This window comes from Nicotiana attenuata, unplaced genomic scaffold, assembly GCF_001879085.1.
Source record: "Nicotiana attenuata strain UT unplaced genomic scaffold, NIATTr2, whole genome shotgun sequence".
NCBI classification, from domain to species: domain Eukaryota; kingdom Viridiplantae; phylum Streptophyta; class Magnoliopsida; order Solanales; family Solanaceae; genus Nicotiana; species Nicotiana attenuata.
The window spans coordinates 10,796-31,014 of record NW_017676934.1 but is presented as its reverse complement, the minus strand read 5'-3'; the positions used below and the strand labels follow the sequence as shown (position 1 = coordinate 31,014).

The 20,219-nt window shown below is 37.6% G+C and overlaps 3 protein-coding genes across 5 annotated transcripts; 1 reads left to right on the top strand and 2 right to left on the bottom strand.

Moving 5' to 3' along the window:
• The first annotated feature begins 3,304 nt into the window (after window positions 1–3,304).
• Window positions 3,305–16,058, top strand: LOC109221263. 3 transcript variants are annotated; one of them, XM_019385724.1, is made up of 7 exons: window positions 3,305–3,406; window positions 13,348–13,460; window positions 13,540–13,652; window positions 13,719–13,858; window positions 14,385–14,466; window positions 15,542–15,571; window positions 15,651–16,058. In XM_019385724.1, the coding sequence occupies exons 2-7, from the start codon at window positions 13,421–13,423 to the stop codon at window positions 15,732–15,734; spliced, it is 489 nt and encodes a 162-aa protein (XP_019241269.1). In that variant the 5' UTR covers window positions 3,305–3,406; window positions 13,348–13,420; the 3' UTR covers window positions 15,735–16,058. The 3 variants fall into 3 exon arrangements, with proteins under 3 accessions (XP_019241269.1, XP_019241270.1, XP_019241268.1); XM_019385725.1 differs by having other exon boundaries at window positions 13,540–13,625; window positions 15,542–15,742; XM_019385723.1 differs by lacking the exon at window positions 3,305–3,406 and adding an exon at window positions 3,438–3,587 and having other exon boundaries at window positions 15,542–15,742.
• On the bottom strand, window positions 7,664–10,445 carry LOC109221262. The gene is made up of 3 exons (XM_019385721.1): window positions 8,672–10,445; window positions 8,465–8,583; window positions 7,664–8,359 (listed from the first exon to the last, which is right to left on the bottom strand). The coding sequence occupies exons 1-3, from the start codon at window positions 10,371–10,373 to the stop codon at window positions 7,904–7,906; spliced, it is 2,277 nt and encodes a 758-aa protein (XP_019241266.1). The 5' UTR covers window positions 10,374–10,445; the 3' UTR covers window positions 7,664–7,903.
• A 2,144-nt stretch (window positions 16,059–18,202) lies between the features above and the next one.
• LOC109221261 (leucine-rich repeat receptor-like serine/threonine-protein kinase BAM1) lies at window positions 18,203–19,564 on the bottom strand. Its single transcript, XM_019385720.1, has one exon. It carries the CDS (start codon window positions 19,553–19,555, stop codon window positions 18,293–18,295), a length of 1,263 nt encoding a protein of 420 aa, XP_019241265.1. The 5' UTR covers window positions 19,556–19,564; the 3' UTR covers window positions 18,203–18,292.
• Window positions 19,565–20,219: the final 655 nt, after the last annotated feature.

Sequence of the window (20,219 nt, the reverse complement as noted above, 5' to 3'; positions counted from 1 at the left end):
GTGAATGGGCCCATATTCACCTTTGATATTTTCAGCATTCATGGAATTCAATCCCAATTTTAGTTGGTATATTAATTAATGAAAACAGCCAACATAAGAGAATTCGTAAAGAACTTTCTAGTTCTTTAATATTTACCCATGTGAATTCTCTTTTATTTTTGTACATCATACTTAAATTGATATGGGTAAACCAACTATGCCAACTGAATAAATTATCAGTATTGATAAACTTCAGATTTACACCAGGACGTGTGCAATAATCAATAAACTCCAAGTTTATTATGATATGGGTTTTTATATCAATAAACATCCACTTTAGTATGGTATTCTTTTATTTGTGTAGTACAAATTGGAGAATAAAGCAGGTAACTTTTCACATACATATTATCCCGCTACAAATTGTAGTAATAGAAGATATTAAATCTTTCCTTTATTTATAGTCTCAATATAATCAACCGCTTTCGCGAATACCTTAGAAACTCAATTAAGTTTCTTTGAGACTTACTACAACACAATACCTTATTGGTAATCAATTGCGTTTCTCCAAAATAGTATAATTGGCTCTTGCAGAGTTCTCAATTAATTTTGTAGTACCACATATTTATCAACATCCATATGGTGAATATCTCTTTTAAAGAGAAAGTTATACCATTATGGTTATGGTCAAAATTATATGCAAGATCTGTTTCTTGCATTACCGTTATTCTTTAATAATCACATTACCAAAATATTTTGGCGTACAATAGGTACATGACCAATGACCATTCATGCCATAACAATGACATTGTTTTCTTATATCATCTCAAACCTCCTTCCAGAGGTGAGTGCGTGGTATATTCACTACCACCGGCACGTTTATATTCTTCCAACAATGAATATGTATTCATAAATCACATGTTGTCACATTCACATCATGAATGGACCATAGTCATCTGTATGTGCTTTACGAAATCTTATGTCAAATCGATGACAAACATTAACTTCATAGAATGAAGGCTTAATTTGAGAATCCTTCATAAAGAAGAAGAAGAGTATTGCAGAGAAAAGTAGAGGGAGAAAATTCTTATTGTTCTCATTACCACGATAATGACGATTATAATTTCGTCTATTACCACGTCCACATCCATTGATACCTTTATGGTAATAATTTTGTCTTCTTTCAGACTTATTGCATATTGCTATCACATTCTCTTAAGGGAATGAGAATGGAGCAAATTCAATGGGACGGGTTTCCACTTCTTGTGCTCATAATCATACAAGAATTTGATCACGGCAAGACATAGAAATTTTACCACTTTGGGTGGTTATAATTTCTTTCAAACTCCATTAGAGTTACAATCAAAATTTATTGTCTTTGCTTGTATTTAAAATAAAATTTTAGAATATCAAGAATTTAAAAGAGAAAAATAAAGTAAAATACTTACCTTAAATCCAGAATTTAATCATGAAGGAAGTTCATGGAACAATTGACAATCATTATGCTCCATCCCAAAACTTCTACTCAATTGGTTAGAGTCTCGTGCTGATAACGTGTTATGAAATAATAAAAGTAGAAGAACAATATTGCAGAGAAAGAGAGAGAAATGATTCTTATTGATTTGGGATGAATTACAATGGAATAGAACCCTCTATTTATAGGGAGAGGGTGACTTAGCCACCAAGCAATGAACCCTAGAATCTCTCTAAATATAGACATTCACTATAAATACAATTCTATTTATAACAGAAATATTGAAATAGATTATAGCATTTGATATTGTTTGAGAATTGGGACCATGAAATTGATGGCATATGTCCTGTATGCACGTTTCCTGTTGGAAATGAAACTAATTCACTATTTTTACCATTTGAAATTTGGTTTCGTTGAGAGAATTCGATTAATAAGTCGAAAATCACTTTTTTTTCTTAATTATTACATCGAGAATTGGTAAATGGTACTTCGTAATATTATTTATTCTTCATTGTTACCTAGACTGGAGTTAAAAGTTGGTTTTTCTTTTTATTTGCAGCTGTTAACTTGACAAAACCATTGCTAAAAATCTTTAGCGTGATGTAATGATTTTACTAAAAATCTTTTCTTCAATATTTTCAGAACCGACCATTTATAATTTAACAATGAGTGTAACCAGGAACTTGAATGATTGTTGCTCCTAATTGCAATGTAAGATTTAAGTGTTTCTACATCAATATGTTGCAAATCTATGTTTCCATAATCATAGGTTTTTATGTTTAATAACAGTACATAAACGTGAGGGTGAGGGTCTGGGAGAGAGAAACGTGGGAGGGGTGGGATGTACGGTACCTTGAATTAAGGAGGGATATACGCTGCATTAATTGTACCCTTAAAATACACTATGGTATAGAATTGGTAATTTGGTATACTAAGTGTAATTAAGTCAAACCTTAAATATTGATGGTAATACCTATGTGGCATAGGAATGTAAAAATTCCTAATTTATATTTCGCAGATAAAAGTAAAATGGAAAAGGAACTTGGATCGGATTAGGCAATACGAAATTCAAGGGGGAAGGGCACAAACAGTCGTTTTTAGGACCTTTATTTAAAAAATAGCCAAAGTTTACATAAGTTAAAATTTAGCCGTTTCAGAATCAAATTTAGACTTGCATGATCGAAGTTGAAAATTAAGGGTCTGAAGTTTCAAACTTCAGCCATTGGAGTCTGAAGTTGATGGCAGTTCAAACTTTAGATATTTTGTCGAAAGTTAGGCCGAATCTCCAAATTTAAACATAAAAATCTGAAGTTCGGAATTGCCAAGCTTAACTTCAGATAGGCTAAAGTGGAATATAATTGTAGTGCATGCGATATAACCAAAATTGCAATGTTCTCGTATTGATCATGATTGAATAACTTAGATGACTTGGTTTCTAGCTGGTCATTTTTGCATCTCGAAGTTGGATGTTCATTTACTTCTAAATCCAATAAGGCGTTGATGTATTACGAATCACGCAACATTGTCCTACTCGAGTCTAGACTGAACCCATATTCTATGACACGCGTAGATATACTGAATATCACGTTTTGAAGCGAATTTTCCGAAGAAAAGTTTCAATCAAACAATTATTATTTCTGCTATGTGTCTGGAAAATGAGGAGCAGGAGAAGGAGGAAGAAAAAGAAGAAAAGCAACGGTAGCACTAATTTTGTTTGAAGTTCCCTATTCAGGTTAAAGTTTAAATACTTTTAAAAAATTGGCTAAATTTTAAATAGTACATGTAAAAGCGGTACTTGTGCAAATTCTACAAATTCAAACTAATAGGCCCAATCCCTTCTTGGGTGGGCAATAAACATAGCACCCAAATTCCAATACCCGACCCAATTTCAGATTACAACCCGATTTTCTCTCGCTCGACTTCAGTCTCCCTCAGCTGCGAACTTTCTCCGGCACTGTAAGTTCCCCACACTGTAATCCCTTTTTCAGTAGAATTGTTGTATACTTCAAATTGTGCACTAATTATTTGTTTTTGCTACCAATAGTTGGTTATTTTTAACTAGTTAATTTGTAGCCTTGTTTGCTTCCCACACAGTAGCAATTCAGTATGTTTCTCTTGAAAAAGCGAAAGAAATAAGGTGACGAAAGTGGAAATATTTTCATAATTTGTCATTTCTCTGCTTTGTTGTTCATGTTCATGTTATGTATGTTTGTGTGTAACTGTGTATGCATAAGTCTGGCTTTGGCTACTTTTGTTTGTTCGTCCTTGAATAAAAACAAGTCCTATTGGTGTATCATGTGCCAGCTTGCGCTCTCCTCGACATTCCACCAGATACCAGCTACCTCCCACCAACACAGATATTGAGTAACTTGGCCGACCAAGTCTTAGACACATGTGAAGAAATCACCGATAAGGCTCGAACACAATTTAAGAAGAAATAGCAATTGAGCTCACCTAAAGGACAAACGAGGAAGAATTGTCCTTGAACAGTTGCTCGAAGTAGAACTCCAATGGAGTTCTGATAACAGAGAAAGATGAGAAAGAAAGAGAGTTTTCTTATTCCAATCTTCAGATGATTACAATTTTGGGAAAAAATCAACTATATAGGAAGAGGTGGGAGAGTTAGTTATACTTCCGGAACTCAAAATTCCCAGCACTCCTCTGCACGTGCAAGTCACGTGAGTTCTAATTGAAAACCTAACGACTTAACGACTGGAGCAACTGAAACTAACATCTATTACATTTACATTTGAGCTCATTAGGATCGTATCAAATTACCCCCCTCTACAGAATATCCTTGTCCTCAAGGATCAAACAAAGGGAATCTCCTTCATGGTATTCTTCCCAGGTACTGTCTTCTGGTGCAACATTAAACCATTTGACCAAGACTTGAGTTGTAGCCTTCCCATGCTTCTGTATCAAACGCCTATCAAGTATGGCTTCAGGTGCTAGTAGGACATGACCCTCTGCAGAGAGTACCACAGGTAAAGTGACTGAAGCAGGGTTAGATCCAATCTTCTTTTTCAGCTGTGAAATGTGGAAAGTAGGGTGGATCTTTGTACCCACAGGAAAGTCCAAAGTATATGCTACAGCTCCTACTTTAGCAATAACCTTGAAGGGTCCAAAATATTTGAAGGAAAGTTTCTGAAAGCCATGCTGCTTAAGAGAAAGTTGCCTGTAGGGTTGCAGCTCGACATACACCCAATCTCCTACTGCATATGATCTGTCAGTCCTTCTTTTATCAGCTTGTACCTTCATTCTATTATGAGCTTTTTCAAGTTGAAGCTTCAATAGTCTGAGAGAAGCGGCTTGGAGACTTCTATCAACCATGTCCAATTGGGAATCAAAGCTCATATAAGGGAGTAAGGGAGGAGGTTTCTGACCATAAACTACCTCATAAGGTGTCATATTAGTGCTGGAATGGTAAGTGGTGTTGTACCACCACTCTGCTAAAGGCAACCACTGTGGCCATGCTTTTGGTTTCTCAAATGCCATACATCGAAGGTAGCATTCCACACATCTATTGACGACTTCAGTTTGGCCATCTGTTTGAGGGTGGTAAGCTGTTGAGGTCAGTAGTGAAACTTTCTGCAATCTAAACAATTCCTTCCAGAATTTGCTGGTGAAGACAGCATCTCTATCTGAGACAATAGACTTGGGCACTCCATGGAGTCTGAATATTTGATCCATAAAAACTTGAGCTACCTCCAAGGCAGTGTAGGGATGTTTGAGAGCTATGAAATGGGCGGCCTTACTCAAACGATCTACTACTACAAAAATCACCTCCTTCCCAGCTGCCTTAGGAAGACCCTCAATGAAATCCATTGAGATATCTTGCCACACCTTATCCGGAATAGGTAGAGGTTGAAGCAACCCAGGGTAAGCCACAGTTTCATTCTTGCATTTCTGACAAACATCACAACTTCTTACATGAGTATAAACATCCTGCTTCAATTTCTTCCAATAAAAGTCCTGTTTGATCCTCTTCAAGGTGGCAGTAATGCCAGAATGGCCACCAATAGGACTATCATGGTAAAATGACAGAAGCTTAGCTCTGACTGTATTATCAGCACCAACCATCAGCTTGTTCTTTCTGCTCAATATCCCATCTTGGAATTTGTAATAAGGTTTGGTGGCTTGCCCCTCCTGTATAGACTTGATAAGTTGTTGAAGTGCAGGATCCTTGCTCCATGAAGCTTTGACTAACTCCAAAATGTCAGAATTGACACTAGAGATGCTGTAGAGTTGAATGGTTTCCCCCTTCCTAGACAATGCATCAGCTACAATGTTCTCCTTCCCTTTTTGGTAAGCTATGGAATAATCATAGCCAAGTAACTTGACTAGCCACTTTTGTTGACTAGGGGTAGTAATTCTCTGCTCCAACAAGTACTTAAGGCTATGGTGATCAGTTTTGATGATGAATGGTCTTCCTAGTAAGTAGGGCCTCCACTTTTGTACAGCAAAAACCAAGGCCAATAGTTCCCTTTCATACACTGATAGGGCCCTATTCTTGTCTGATAATCCTCTTCTAAAGAAAGCAATTGGTCTACTCTCTTGAGCTAAAACAGCTCCAATTCCACCACCAGAAGCATCAGTCTCTACTGTGAATTGCTTTGAGAAGTCTGGGAGGGCTAAGACAGGTGCTGAAGTGATGGCTTTCTTCAGTTCTTCAAAGGCATTTGTTGCTGCAGGATTCCATTGGAAGTTACCCTTTTTGAGTAGATCAGTTAAGGGCCTTGCAATGATGCCATATCCCCTGATGAACCTCCTATAATAACCTGTCAATCCTAAGAAGCCCCTTAGGCTTTTAATGGAAGCAGGTAGTGGCCAATCTAGCACCCCTTGTATCTTCTGATTATCCATGGCTACTCCTTGCTCAGAAATGATATGGCCCAAGTAGTCAATCTGTGTGACTCCAAAGGCACATTTACTTTGTTTTATAAACAAAGTGTGAGACCCGAGCACTTTAAAAGCCTCCTCCAAATGCACTAAATGGTCATTCCAGCTATGGCTATATATTAGGATGTCATCAAAAAAGATTAGGATGAACTTCCTAAGGAAGTTGTGAAAGATCTGATTCATTAAGCTTTGAAAAGTAGAGGGAGCATTTGTTAAACCAAAGGGCATGACCATGAATTCAAAATGGCCATGGTGGGTTCTAAAAGCAGTTTTGGGAATATCTGGTTCAAACATTCTTATTTGGTGGTATCCTGATCTTAGATCCAGCTTAGAAAAATACTTAGCACCATGCAATTCATCCAGCAGCTCCTCAATCACAGGGATTGGGAACTTATCCTTCACTGTGCAGCTGTTCAGTTCCCTGTAATCCACACACAAACGCCATGAACCATCCTTCTTTTTTACCATCACAATAGGGGATGAATATGGGCTAGTGCTATGTCTGATAACTCCAGAGGTTAACATCTCATTCACCATCTTCTCAATTTCATTTTTCTGAATATTAGGATACCTGTAAGGTCTAATATTGATAGGGGAAGTACCTTCCTTCAGAGTGATTTTGTGATCATGCAATCTAGAAGGAGGAAGTTGTGTTGGCTCTTCAAAAAGATCACTGTACTTCTGTAGTATGGCCTGCACCTCCCAGTTCATATTAGGTTCCTTTGGTAAGCTCTCCATTGATAACAGGCTGATCTCCATCTCATTCTGCTGGTGCTCAAAGAAAAGTCCCACAGAAATCATGCACAGCTCAGCAGGTATGGCCAACAACTTATCCGTGCTAGCCTGTTGAATCATTCTTGTTGCTGGAGGTTGCACACCCCTTAAGGACACCTTGTGCCCCATAATACTGAATTCCATCCTAAGTTTTTTGAAATTCCACACGATGTCTCCCAAGGTAATCAACCATTGGACTCCTAACACCATACTACAACCTCCAATTGGTAGCACTAACATGTCAGAATCAAAAGAGACACCCTGTATCTTCCATGCTAGTTTTTTGCACATATAGTTGCTCTGCACCTTCTTTCCATCAGCAACAGATACATCAAAAGGGGCTATGGCTGTCAATATACACCCTAATTTCTTGGCAGTGTTAAGGTCCAAGAAATTGTGAGTGCTCCCAGTGTCAATCAGAACTTGCACAGCCTTGCCTTTGACTGATACAGTCACTCTCATGGTTCTAAAATCATGGAGCCCATTCATGGCATGAACTGATACATGGGGTCAGTGTTTTGGAGAGCGCAAAGCGCAAAAAAGCGACAAGGGCTCGCCTCGCTTCAAAAGCGAAGCGCAAAGCGAAGCGCACGCTTTATTAAAGTGAAGCGCAATTCTTAAATAACATAATGTAAAATTATAAATAATCAAAAACATCAATTTAAATACTTAAAATTAGGTACTAGGTACCACCAAATCATCCACAAACCATCCACAAACCATAGGACAAGCAAAATCAAAGCTACTAAATTACTAGAAGTCAATCAACATCTTATTCTTCTACTCTTCTTCTTCTTCTTCAAGATTGTCAAAATCTTGAATTCCTCTAGTATCTTCATATTGCTCGTCATCTTCTTCTTCCCCCTCCTCTTCATGATCACTTTCCTCTTCATCAATTAGGGATAGGGATCGACTTGTAGTAGTCACACTTTTTCCCTTCCTAATAGAGCTTGAAGTTGGAGTATATCTCCTTAAACCATAAGGATTCTCCCCAGTTCCACTACCAACCGCAACATCACCCCAAGTGAAATCGGAGTCGCCTTCAAATACTTCTTCATCTTCACAATTTTCGGGGACTCCGGTTAGCCACTCATTAGCCTCATCAATATTGTCCAAAAGAATTGGATCAATTATATTGCGGTGGTTGTACCGACGCCTCAATGCTCTATTGTATTTTATAAACACTAGATTATGGAGACGCTTCAAGGTTAGTCGATTCCTTTTCTTTGTATGAATCTGCAAAAAAGATGTGTCAACTAATTAGTATTTAGTAGGAGTTTGGACAATTGAGATATAATCTACTTTATCTCAAAACACGAAATAATTCTTTTTATTTCTCACGTGTTCAAAAACACTCCAGTTCCTTTCACATCCGGATGAGCTACAAGTTAAGCTTAGAACTTTGATGGCGAAAGTCTGTAACTCCGGAGTCTCTACACCATATTGGTCCCACCATTCAACTATAGAAGTCAAAAAAATATTCAAGAGTTAATAAGTATAAAAAATACATTGAAGTTAGAGCTATAAAATATAGAAACACTTGGTCACCTGGCGACTTCGTCGTTCTTTGTTTAATAGCAAGTCGAAGCTTAAAAAGTCCTTCAGCTGCCTTGTAAGTAGCAAGCTGATCTACTATCTTTTCTTGCAAGTCTTCATCTGGGTTCAACTTGATAACAACCTGATGGAATCCTGTCCACACTTCTTTAGCCAATGAATTCTTCTCATGCTGCTCATAAAAGAGTGATGGGTTCAGAATAAGTCCAGTTGCATGCAAAGGTCTATGAAGTTGCTCATCCCATCTTGCATCAATGATTTGAAAGACCTTTGCATATTTTTGCTCATCACTGAATGATGCTTGAATAGTCTCCTTGGCCCTATCCATAGCTTCATAGAGGTAGCCCATTGATGGTTTTGCCTCCCCATCTACCAAACGGAGTACTTTAACCAAAGGGCCACCAATTTTAAGAGCATGAAGGACATTATTCCAAAAAGAATAAGAAAGAATAATGCGTGCAACCTCTTTCCCCGCACTTTCCTTTGCAAATTTACTCCTGCTCCATTCCTCTGAAGTGACCATCTTTCTCAAATTGTCTTTTTGACAGTGGAGACTACGCAAAGTCAAGAAAGCAGTGGCGAACCTTGTCTTGCCCGGTTTCACCAAATTTTTTTGCATGGTGAATCTTCTCATCATATTCAATAACAAGGGCCGCTGACAAATATAAGAATGTAATCTAACGCCCTGGCCAAAAACTGTAGAGAAGGGTCTTTCCTTGAAAATATCCCCGAACATCAAGTTGATACAATGAGCCGCACATGGAGTCCAATAGACATTCTTGTACGCTCCTTCAATCATGCCACCCGCTTTCACATTTTCACTTGCATTATCAGTGACCACTTGAACAACTTTGCTTGGACCAATCTTTTCGATAGTGTTCTGAAACAAGGTGAACATTTTGATGTGGTCGGTGGATGAGTCACTAGCATCAATGGACTCAAGAAACAAACTTCCCCGGGGAGAATTCACCAACACATTAATAATCATTTTCCCCGTTCTTGCCGTCCACTTGTCCATCATAATGGAGCAGCCGTACTTGTTCCACACAACTTTATGCTCCTCAACAATTTTATTAGTCTCCTCCACTTCCTTATTTAGATAAGGACCTCTTATTTCATGGTAAGTGGGAGGCTTCATTCCAGGTCCGTATTGACCAACGACCTCAATAAAGTCTCCAAAAGTGTCATAGTTGACACAATTGAAGGGGAGCCCAGCATCATAGACCCATCGTGCAAAAGCTCTAACTGCACGATCCCTCAAAATGTCTTTAGCAATTTTTTGTACATCTTTTCCACCGCCCTTTGCTCCCGGCTTCTTTGAGAAGTAGCAATCCATAGGACCTTTAGTCGATGATCCATGGCTTGACCCATCTCTTCCCCGTTTTGTTGGAAGTGACAATTCTTCAATATCATCATCATCATCATCATCAAGATTGGTCACCATTGGTTGATGAACCATTTGATTTTTTTGCTCCTTCTTCTTCTCAACAAAGTTCTTTATTTCTTCCCTCACCTCCGGTGGACATTTCGGACAACTTGTGACGTTTCTATCGCCACCAACTAGATGGTATTTAAAGCGATAAATGCCACCCGTTGTAATCTTGTTGCAAAACTTGCATACGACATTTGTATTCTTCTCATTAACTCTCTCACCATAGCGCCAAGCCGGGTCTTTCTCTTTCGAACTTTGAGACATTTTAATATCCCTATTAAGATATAAGAAAAAACATAATCAATAAACTGAAAATACATATAATATATATAATAATTAATTATATAAACTGAAATATACATTTAATTGTATATGCTGAAATATAATAATAATAAATGAAATACATATAATAATTAAATATATATGCTGAAAATATACACAAACGAAAAGGAAAAAGAAAGAAAAAATTGTTCCTTTATCCTTAGTCCTTACTCTGTTCTGGACCGGAGAAACAGAGAAAGAAAGAAAGAAAGAAGAAGAAGAATGAAAAAAAACCGAGAAGAACTGAAGAACAGAAGAAGAAAGGAGAAAGGAGAAGAAGAAATTACCTGGGTCAGCAATGGCGAGTGTCGCGAGCGAGAAAGGAGAACTCGAGCGAGAGAGAAAGCGTCAGCAATGGCGTCTCTGCTTTTGGATTTCAGCTTCAGCAGGTAAAAAACCCTAGGTTTTGTGAGTCAACTCTGTTTTGTCGAAGGGGAAGGGGTTTTTGGTCGATTTAGGGTCTGTTTTGTCTAATAAAATATCAGACCCAAAGTTNCAGAGTTTTTTTTTTTAAAAAAAAAGACCCCCTGCGCTTTTCTGGAAAGAAGCGATCGCTTCATCGCTTTATCCGCTTCGCCGCTTCATCGCCTTCTCCTGTGAAGCGCTCGCTTTCTCAGATCGAGTCGCCTCAGTGTGCTGGAAGCGACAATAGGTCGCGTCGCGTCGCTTCGCGCTTAAAGCGACGAAGCGCGCGCCTTTCTAAACACTGCATGGGGTAGAATGGATCCCTCAGCATCAGTCTCCCACCCGTGGCCAATCATTGACAGTAGTTCTGCAGGATCAAGAACCACATCATGTTCCAACTCCACTTCTTCTACTCCCTCATCTACTTCCATAGAAAACAACTGTCTCCTATTCTTACATATGTGGCCAAAACTATACTTCTCATCACAGTTATAACATAACCCTTGACTCCTCCTCTCCTCCATTTCAGCTGGGGTTAATCTTTTAGCATTTCTGTAGGCAGGTTTTGTAGATGAGGTATGAGTGTGTGAAGGTTTACTGTAAGGTTGGCTAAATCTGGAAGTCATTGAGGTGGTTGGTTGTGAAGGTTGAGGGTTAACAGAAGAAAGTTTTGGAATGTGTTTTAGTAGAATAGGGTGGAATAGAAGTATTCATGAAGACTTGTTTTTGGACTATTAAAGTTTGCTCCTGAATTTTTGCTAAACTGATAGCCTTAGCTAATGATCTAGGTGCTAGCATTTTAACAGGCAAGCTAATTTCTGGTTTCAATCCCCTCACAAAACAGCTAACAACATACTCCTCAGACAACTCCACTCTAGTAAGCAATTCATCAAACAGATCAACGTAATCTTGTACTGAACTTACCTGCCTCAAGTCTTTGAAATCTCCCATGGGATCGTCAAACAATTCAGATCCAAATCTGGCATACAGACAAGCTACATACTCTCCCCATCGTGGCCAGTCTCTAGTGATCCTGTGCTTCATGTACGATTGATGCCATTGTAGTGCCCTGCCTTCCAACTTACAAGAAACAGCTCGCACTTTAGAGTCCTCAGGTGTTTCCTCATACGCAAAAATCTGCTCACATTTGTACAACCAATCCTTCAACCCTACCCCATCGAAAACAGGAAATTCAGTGTGGTACTCACGATTAGGATGTTGATGACCTCTAGGGCGATGGCCCCCCACATCTGGCCTTTCATTCTCCACAGGTTCCTCATGGTTTTGAACTCCAGTTGCAGTTAAATTCCCCACGATCAACTTCCTAATTTCATCCATAGCTTGAGTCATTCGATTGTCCACCGATTTCTGTAGTTCGGATACAGAAGATGTGACTGCTTCGATCGAGCCCTTGAGGATATCGACTTCCTTCCTCAACTCATGCACTCGAGTGTTGTGATCGCCCATTATCACAGATCCAAGGAGCGAGTGCTCTGATACCAATGATAAGGCTCGAACACAATTTTAGAAGAAATAGCAATTGAGCTCACCTAAAGGACAAACGAGGAAGAATTGTCCTTGAGCAGTTGCTCGACTGATAACAGAGAAAGATGAGAAAGAAAGAGAGTTTTCTTATTCCCATCTTCAGATGATTACAATTTTGGGAAAAACTCAACTATATAGGAAGAGGTGGGAGAGTTAGTTATAGCTAACTTCCGGAACTCAAAATTCCCAGCACTCATCTGCACGTGCAAGTCACGTGAGTTCTAATTGAAAACCTAACGACTTAACGACGGGAGCAACTGAAACTAACAGCTATTACATTTACATTTGAGCTCATTAGGATCGTATCAATCACCTGGTGTTTTTTGCTTTTTTTTTTTTTTTAAAAATTATGGTGGTGTCCGGGCCAGCATGCACTCTACTCGACATTCCACCAGATACCAGCTGCCTTCCACCAGCACAGATATCGAGTAACTCTTCCGACCAAGGCTTAGGCACATGTGAAGAAATCACTTGGTGTTTTTTGTCTGGCATTTGAACTTGAGACCTCATGGTTCTGCTCCCCTATGTTGCTCGGACTCTCCTAGATGTTGCGGGTTGCGTGTCGGATTAAAAAGTAGTGTATTTTTGGAGGATCCTCTACCTTTTAAGGATCCAGCAAGGGTGCGGCAGCATTTTGGAGAGTCCGCAACATAGCTGTTCCCACTTCACTGACCACTAGGCCACACCCTTGGATGCTGTGCAGTTGCTTAAATTCTTCTTTTGCTTCAATAATAGTGGTGAGCAGGGTAGCTTTTGCGCACCTTGACTATTGCACCGGGTACCTGATACCTCCCACGAGCACAAATATTGAATAATGTACAGTTGCATAACTTCTAACTGTATGAATCATCGAGGATGTGTTGTATGAGTTATATTGATTACTAACTGTACTTTTTATCCCTATGAGTACCATTAGTAGGTATCTTTCAATGTCAGATGAATCACTGCTGCAACCCTTTTTTTGCAGTCTTCATAAACTTGTTCTGAGATTTTTGCCTGTCAACTTAACGGCTGTCCAGACATTGTGATAGATTACAGAGATGGTCTGTATCTCTAGCTGCCGCTTGGATCTAGTTCCAGGTTCCATTCTCCATCACACACGTGTAGTTTGGCTCTGTGATTTCAACTAATCTGACATAACTTTGTGAATTTACTTTAGGTGTCTTCTGCCCCAAAATTGGTGGAGTCCGTCTGAGACTACCATCTCATAGCATGAGTTACAAGAAGAGCACATTCAGAAGTCATGTTTGCAATCGGCTTGTGTCTAAAAAGGTTCATTTCATTTTTCTTCTTTTTTAATGATAAATGTCTTTAACTTGGATTTTTTGGAATTCGCAGGTGACTGGTAGAAGCATTACGCATTTATCTCTAGCTGGTCATTCTGTCAAATGTGCTTCATTTGCTGAAAGAAACTACCAATCTAGTGTCAATAACGATGAGGATCCATTTCTAATAAACACTATGAAGCAAGCTATCAGGTACGTTAATTACAGAGGATCCAAAACATATTATACTTGTGTGTGTGTGAAAACTAGAGCATTGGCATAACACATCTTCGGCAAGTGCATAGCAATAGAGGTAAGCGAGAGAGAAGATATCAACTTACCTAGCCTAAAGACCTTTGCCCAATATTTACTTTCTGGAGCTACAAGCTCCTCAAATCCCTTTATCAAATTAGTTATATCTTCAATTTCGTCTAGAAATAGGTATTGATATCTTGTTTATATGAGAATTTCCTTTTCAAGAATGTCTATATTGGATTTGATGACTTAATTGCATTGGTTGATATGTGAATCAACATCGCACATCTGAATCTGATGACTTGCTTGAAGTTTCGCTAGCTTCTCCAATATATTCTCCTTGGCTTGGATATTCATTTTTCAATAAAAAACTTGCGTGGATATTTTGAGATCCTTTAATAATTGTAATTTAAAAAGTTTACTAGATAAAATGTTTTAGATGATGTATTGATAATGTCCTGAAGTTCCGTTTTTAATGGCTCAGGGCTGCAAAATCTGTATTACTATTTCTGGTTGAGCAGCCAAGTCAGCTGAAGTACATAGAATGGCCTGGATTTCAAAGCACGGTTAGTGTGTAAAACGTTTTCTTTCTATTTGGTAATCGTTGTCGTATGTGGCCGGCACAAGGTGCTGATAATGTGTGTTACACCAAGTTGTTATCACTCCCTGTACTTGTTGCATTGGAGTAACCAGCTCTACATTATGTTTGGCTTGTTACTTCAGCATCCTCAGCTATACATTCGAGAATAGCATTTTCAGAACTCAGGTTCCTAATTTGTTACTGTCATTCAACTAATTCTGTGATGGATTTATCTATTTTTTTTATTTTTGATAAGTATCACACTGTTGAACTAAATACTCTTGTTTCAGTTGGGCAAATATAAAGTAAAACAATTATTTAATAGTGAAAATTGATTTCCATTATCAAGAAACTGTAAAAAACTAACAACGCCTTGGTTTTGGGCCACACATTGATATTTGCTATGAAAGCTAGTTCTAGTTGGTGATTCTGAGACACAACTACGGAATTAGTAATTTGTTTCCTACTTTGGTCAATACCTTTCTGCTGGTTTTCCACTCTGAGACAAAACTGTGGCAGCATTTTTCTGCTCTTCTGAAGGGAAATAATGTCATCTGCTCGTGCATTTAACCCCTTGAGTTGAATCATTTTGTCGGTAGTTTCAGAAAATTTTCGTTTCTCTCAAGTTAAGTTTCTCATTTTATTTGTTTCACTATGCTTATGGCTTGTTACAGTCAGTGTCTTAATATCCAACTTTACCTGAAAATAACTGGAGCACTAGATTTTCAAATAGAAGAATTTTTGGATAACTGTGGCGCCTTTGAAATATCTGCACTGTTGTAAATGTTCTGCTCTAACTGTTGCTGTATTTTGCATTTCTGAACTAATTGTTACAAATCGTCTATGTCAAAGCTGTAACAGCATCTTCCATTTTTCGTCAGAAGCAAAAACATTTATTTACCCAAAACTTTTTTGTTCTTGAGAGTCTATTCTATGCTAAATACAATGTTGAATTACAGTGATTTGATTGACTCAGAAATTACGCATAATTTCAAAGAGTGTTTCTTTATTTGTGATATCAATACATGCAGTAAAACTAATCGTTTCTCCACTTGCTGCAGCTCAAGACGGCAACACTGGCACTTGTTCTGGTTGGACTGTTTATCATTGCTTTATCGTCGATTGATTCTGCCTTGTCTTACATGTTGGCTCTATTTTTGCGGAGAACAGCATGATTCAGGATATATAAGCTGGCTTCAGTCAAAACCAACTCCTTCGAATGGTGCTCCCTGTATTTGTTTGCTTCTGGCATAAGGCTATGCTCGACAATACAAGATTGGACTAACTCGAGCAGCATGAGACCTGCAGCTTTTAAGCATCTGCTGAATACGTCACCACAGAGAAGACCCTTATGAGAGAGTGTAGCATTATACTACTCGTGGTACTATTGCTATGGTAGTCTGATAAGAGTCTGTAAATTTGTCTATTTGTTGATTACTCATTTATGCACTTTCTTAATTTGATGATAGACATTGAACTGGTTAATGGTTCTCGACTTATGCTTTGCATTATGTTTACTAGAATTGGCTTCTCTTCTTGAAGCGAGAAATATAAGAGGTGGTCATCTCGCATTAACAATTCTATCTTGGATAGCATATGCAGTCATACGAATCATCTTGCCTATGGAAACTAAAAACAATGTGCGATTTGTTCATGATATGGGTCACAGGGGAGTGCAGAGGCAGATGTACAATATATAGGTTCGGCATAATCCTATAGCTTTAATTTGGCCTAGATCCTGTATGTGTTGAGAAATTCACAAAATATGTACATATAATAAAGGGTGAAATAGTGGCACAAATGGGTTGCGTGTTCCGGAAGCGAGGAGTCGCTAATTTTCATAAACTTTAAATCCTTGATCAGCTTTTAGGGAACGTAAATAAACCATCATGTGTCATATACTCCATCTGTCTCAAATTATCTGTCATATTTCCCTTTTACACGGTCAATAAGAAACATTAATTAGAAGGGGTTGCTGACTATTTTACCCTTATTTATGTATTTTCATTGAATATTTATTCTATTTATCTGTCATCTCCATCTTCAAGAAAAATGAGAAAAAAATAATTAATTTTATCTTGAACTTCTAAATGACAAATAATTTGAGACAACTATATTTTAGAAACCATGACAAAGAATTTGAGACGTAGAGAGTAGTAATAAACACACCAAAAGTACCCTTCGAATGTAGTCTTACTAAATAAAAAAAAGTGCATTCTTTTTTAATAAAGAGAAAAGAAAGACACATAAAATTGAAATGGTGTGCATTTAATATATTAGTTCATGAACTAAACAAATAAAGTGAATGAATGAAGTTTAATATTTCAACAATATCTTGATCAAAGCTTCTTAAAAAGAAGATTAACCCCATGTTTGGGTTCAAGAACCAAACTAAAAGTAGGTGAGTGTACATAATTAGGAAAAATGGAGATAGAAAAGTTGGACAAAATAAGAGAAATTAGAATCTTGAGTTCAAGTAAAGCCAAGTTTTGGCCATAGCAACAAATGTTTTTAATGTTGATGGTGATATATGCTTAGTGTAATCTGCATTTTCTCTATACACCACTCCTCTTCTCATTTTTCATTTATTCATCTAGAGAAAGCAAAGTAATTCATTGTAACTTGGAAAAATGACACTGTATAGCCACTCTCAAAACAATAGCCGAAAACAATGTATATTTTTTGTATATTATATACTAAATTATATAAATATTATACACTTTTTCGACTACCGAATATAAATAGCTTCCGACGCAGGCTAAAAGTTAAAAAAAACCCTTGTAACTTGTAATTGGAACTACATACACATGACCTGGGCTCATTTCCTAGTTAACAAAAGATGGAGATTTCTTGGCACATCCTAATGCAAAAAAAAAAAAAAAAAGTATTTTGATGACCAGAAATCCACCAGCCTTCGAAACTCGGGGATGATTGGCTCGCCTCTCTACCCTTCTTCACTTAAGTACCAGAGTTAGTCTGCTTGGTGCAAGGCTCGAACTTGTGACCTAAAACAGAAGTCCCTCAACCTTTGTCAATTGATAAAATTCCTGGGGGCATGGCATTTATCGGTGGAAATAGCATATGCTAGCCAGCTTTCGGACTGGTAATTGAAAAATAATCAGCGTTTATGAAGTCATTGAAAAATAGTCACTATTTTGCTGAAACACGAAAAGTTCTGGCATAATATGTGAGATTATGGAGCTCCTGCGTATAAACTTCCTGCATATTATGTTGGAACACTAGCACGTGGAAAGTTCAAGCATAATATGTTGGATTATGGAGCTCCTGCATATAAACTTCCCACATATTATGTTAAACCTCCAGCGTATTATGAAATTCCAACACATTATGCTGGAAGCTCATATATAAAAATTCGAACTCCAGCATATTATACTGGAATATTTCCGGATTTTTAAGGGTGTTTTTATTTCGATTTTATCTTTACATGAAAAAGTGGCTAAATATTGATTACTTTTGAAACTATGGCTATTTTTTAATTCGCAGTTGTAAATCTGGCTATTTTTTATTTTTTTCCATATTTATCAGTGAACAATAGATTGTCTACAATTCAGTTATTGTGTGTTGTCATAAGATGTTCTCTTAAAATTGTTTCTTCATTAAATAAAAAGGGAAGATATCTGCTTACTTCCCATGCTATTGTTTATTCCACCAGAAATAACAAGCTGCAACTGATAAACTATATTGAGAACTAAGAACACATGACTTACATTAAAAACAAACATTAGATATTCCATAAATATAAAGCAGTAGTAATTTTCAAGAAATTCAAATGGTATATATATATATATATCTCAACTATGGTCTCCTCCACCTTTCCTTCCAACACATTCTGAAGCTGGCCTCTGTCCTCCAAGACAAAGCTGCAAATCCTTAGGACAAGTAAGACAGTTACGTGCAAAACTTCCGCGAACGCCTTCTAACGTCCTGTTAAGCTCTCGGGGCACAGGTCCCTCAAGATAGTTATATTCCAAATCAAGACTTCTCCATGAAAAACCCAACCTCGGCCAATATTCCGATGGAATCTGCCCCGAAAACAGGTTATGTCCAAGGTTTATCTCCGTTAAGTTCGGGTAAGTTATCAAGTTTACAGGCAAATGACCACGTAGACGATTACCATGGACATCCAATGTATTAAGCTGTGTTGCTTTATCAGTGAATTCCACCACTTCTAACACAGTGAACCGGTTCACTGAAACGTTTACGTGACTAATATCAGGCAACATAAACACCCCCTTGTTTATCGCTCCTGAAAACCTGTTATCACTAAGGTCTAATATCCTGAGACGACGAAGTTTATTCACAGGTGAAATGTGGCCAGAGAGTAAGTTATGACCAAGTGATAATGTTTTGATCTTCAGTGGAAACTCTGGCAAATTCCCATATATTTGGTTATTTGAAAGATCAAATGAATTCAACTGCCATAAGCCATTAAGTTGAGGGATTTTACCAGTCAGTTCATTGTTAGATAAATCTAACTGAGTTAAACTTCTAAGTGAAGTAATAGATGAAGGTATTGAACCGGATAATCTATTATTTGACAAATCAAGAACTTCAAGTTTCCTTAGAAAACCAATGCCATTAACAAGACTACCCGAGAAAAAGTTCTCGTAAAGTTGAAGACTTGTGAGTTTTCTTAAATTAGTAATAGTCTCTGGCACTGGTCCTCTGAATTTATTCCTGCCAAGATTTAGAGCAACAAGTTCTGTTAAGTTTCCTATTGCTGGTGTCAAGAATCCCTCTAGTTCATCTCCTTCTAAATCGATTTCCATTATCCGGCTTGTTGAGTTATTGTCAAGAGGGATTGTACAAAGAATGCCTAAGAAACTTGTCCCCGTCGTCTCACAAGGATCTAAGGCAAAATCCCAACTATTGAGAAATGATTCTGAGGAGATTGAAATTGGATCTATTGACATCTTGATAGCTTGTAGAGCTTGAATATCGGATGGTAGAGTTTTTGCATTGACAAAGATCGAACGGGAGTTTAGGTTTGAGAGGCTAAATATGAAACTTGTGTATAAGCAAGAGAAGAAGATGGGGTTAAGTAATTTGGCCATTTTTGTTGATTTGAGTGATTGAATAATATGGTTAAGAGCTTCTTATATGAAGTTTTGAAGTCAGAAATGGAAAATTGTAGGAAGGTCATGGAAAATGGATTCTTGAAAGTAGGTTATAAGTGTGGATATTGTGCTTCATTAGTCTTGTTCCAACCTTCAATATGTATAAGTTGATCATTTTTAAGTTGTGAAAAATTAAACTTTCTTTCTTACTAATAAAACTATATGTTGACAATCATGAGTAGGGGCGAAGCTACAATAGTTGAAGGATGGTCAATTGAATATCCTTTTGACGGAAAATTACACTGTGTATATAGGTCAAATATTAATTTTATACATGATATAAAGTCTTGAACACCTTTAGTGAAAGTCCTGGCTTCGCTACTGATTATAAGGTCAATTATTTAATACATGCAAGCACACTTGCATATTTTCACAAATATTCCATAGTGTAAACAATCATGAGGAGGGGCGAAGCTACAATCGTTGAAAGGTGGTTAGTTTAATACCCTATTGACGGAAGATTATACTATGTATATAGGTCAAGTATTAGTTTTATACATAATATAAAGTCTTGAACACCTTTAGTGAAAGTACTGGCTTCGCCACTGATCACGAGGTCACTAATTCCTTAATACATGCAAGCACACTTACATATTTTCAC

Coding starts and splice junctions, on each gene's coding strand:
- LOC109221262 (XM_019385721.1), bottom strand. CDS start 10,373: ATGTCTCAAAGTTCGAAAGAGAAAGACCCGGCTTGGCGCTATGGTGAG. Junction 8,584..8,671: donor AAGAACGACGAAGTCGCCAG/GTGACCAAGTGT, acceptor TGACTTCTATAG/TTGAATGGTGGGACCAATAT. Junction 8,360..8,464: donor ACTGGAGTGTTTTTGAACAC/GTGAGAAATAAA, acceptor TCTTTTTTGCAG/ATTCATACAAAGAAAAGGAA.
- LOC109221263 (XM_019385724.1), top strand. CDS start 13,421: ATGGTCTGTATCTCTAGCTGCCGCTTGGATCTAGTTCCAG. Junction 13,859..14,384: donor ACTATGAAGCAAGCTATCAG/GTACGTTAATTA, acceptor TTAATGGCTCAG/GGCTGCAAAATCTGTATTAC. Junction 15,572..15,650: donor CAACACTGGCACTTGTTCTG/GTTGGACTGTTT, acceptor TGCGGAGAACAG/CATGATTCAGGATATATAAG.
- LOC109221261 (XM_019385720.1), bottom strand. CDS start 19,555: ATGGCCAAATTACTTAACCCCATCTTCTTCTCTTGCTTATACACAAGT.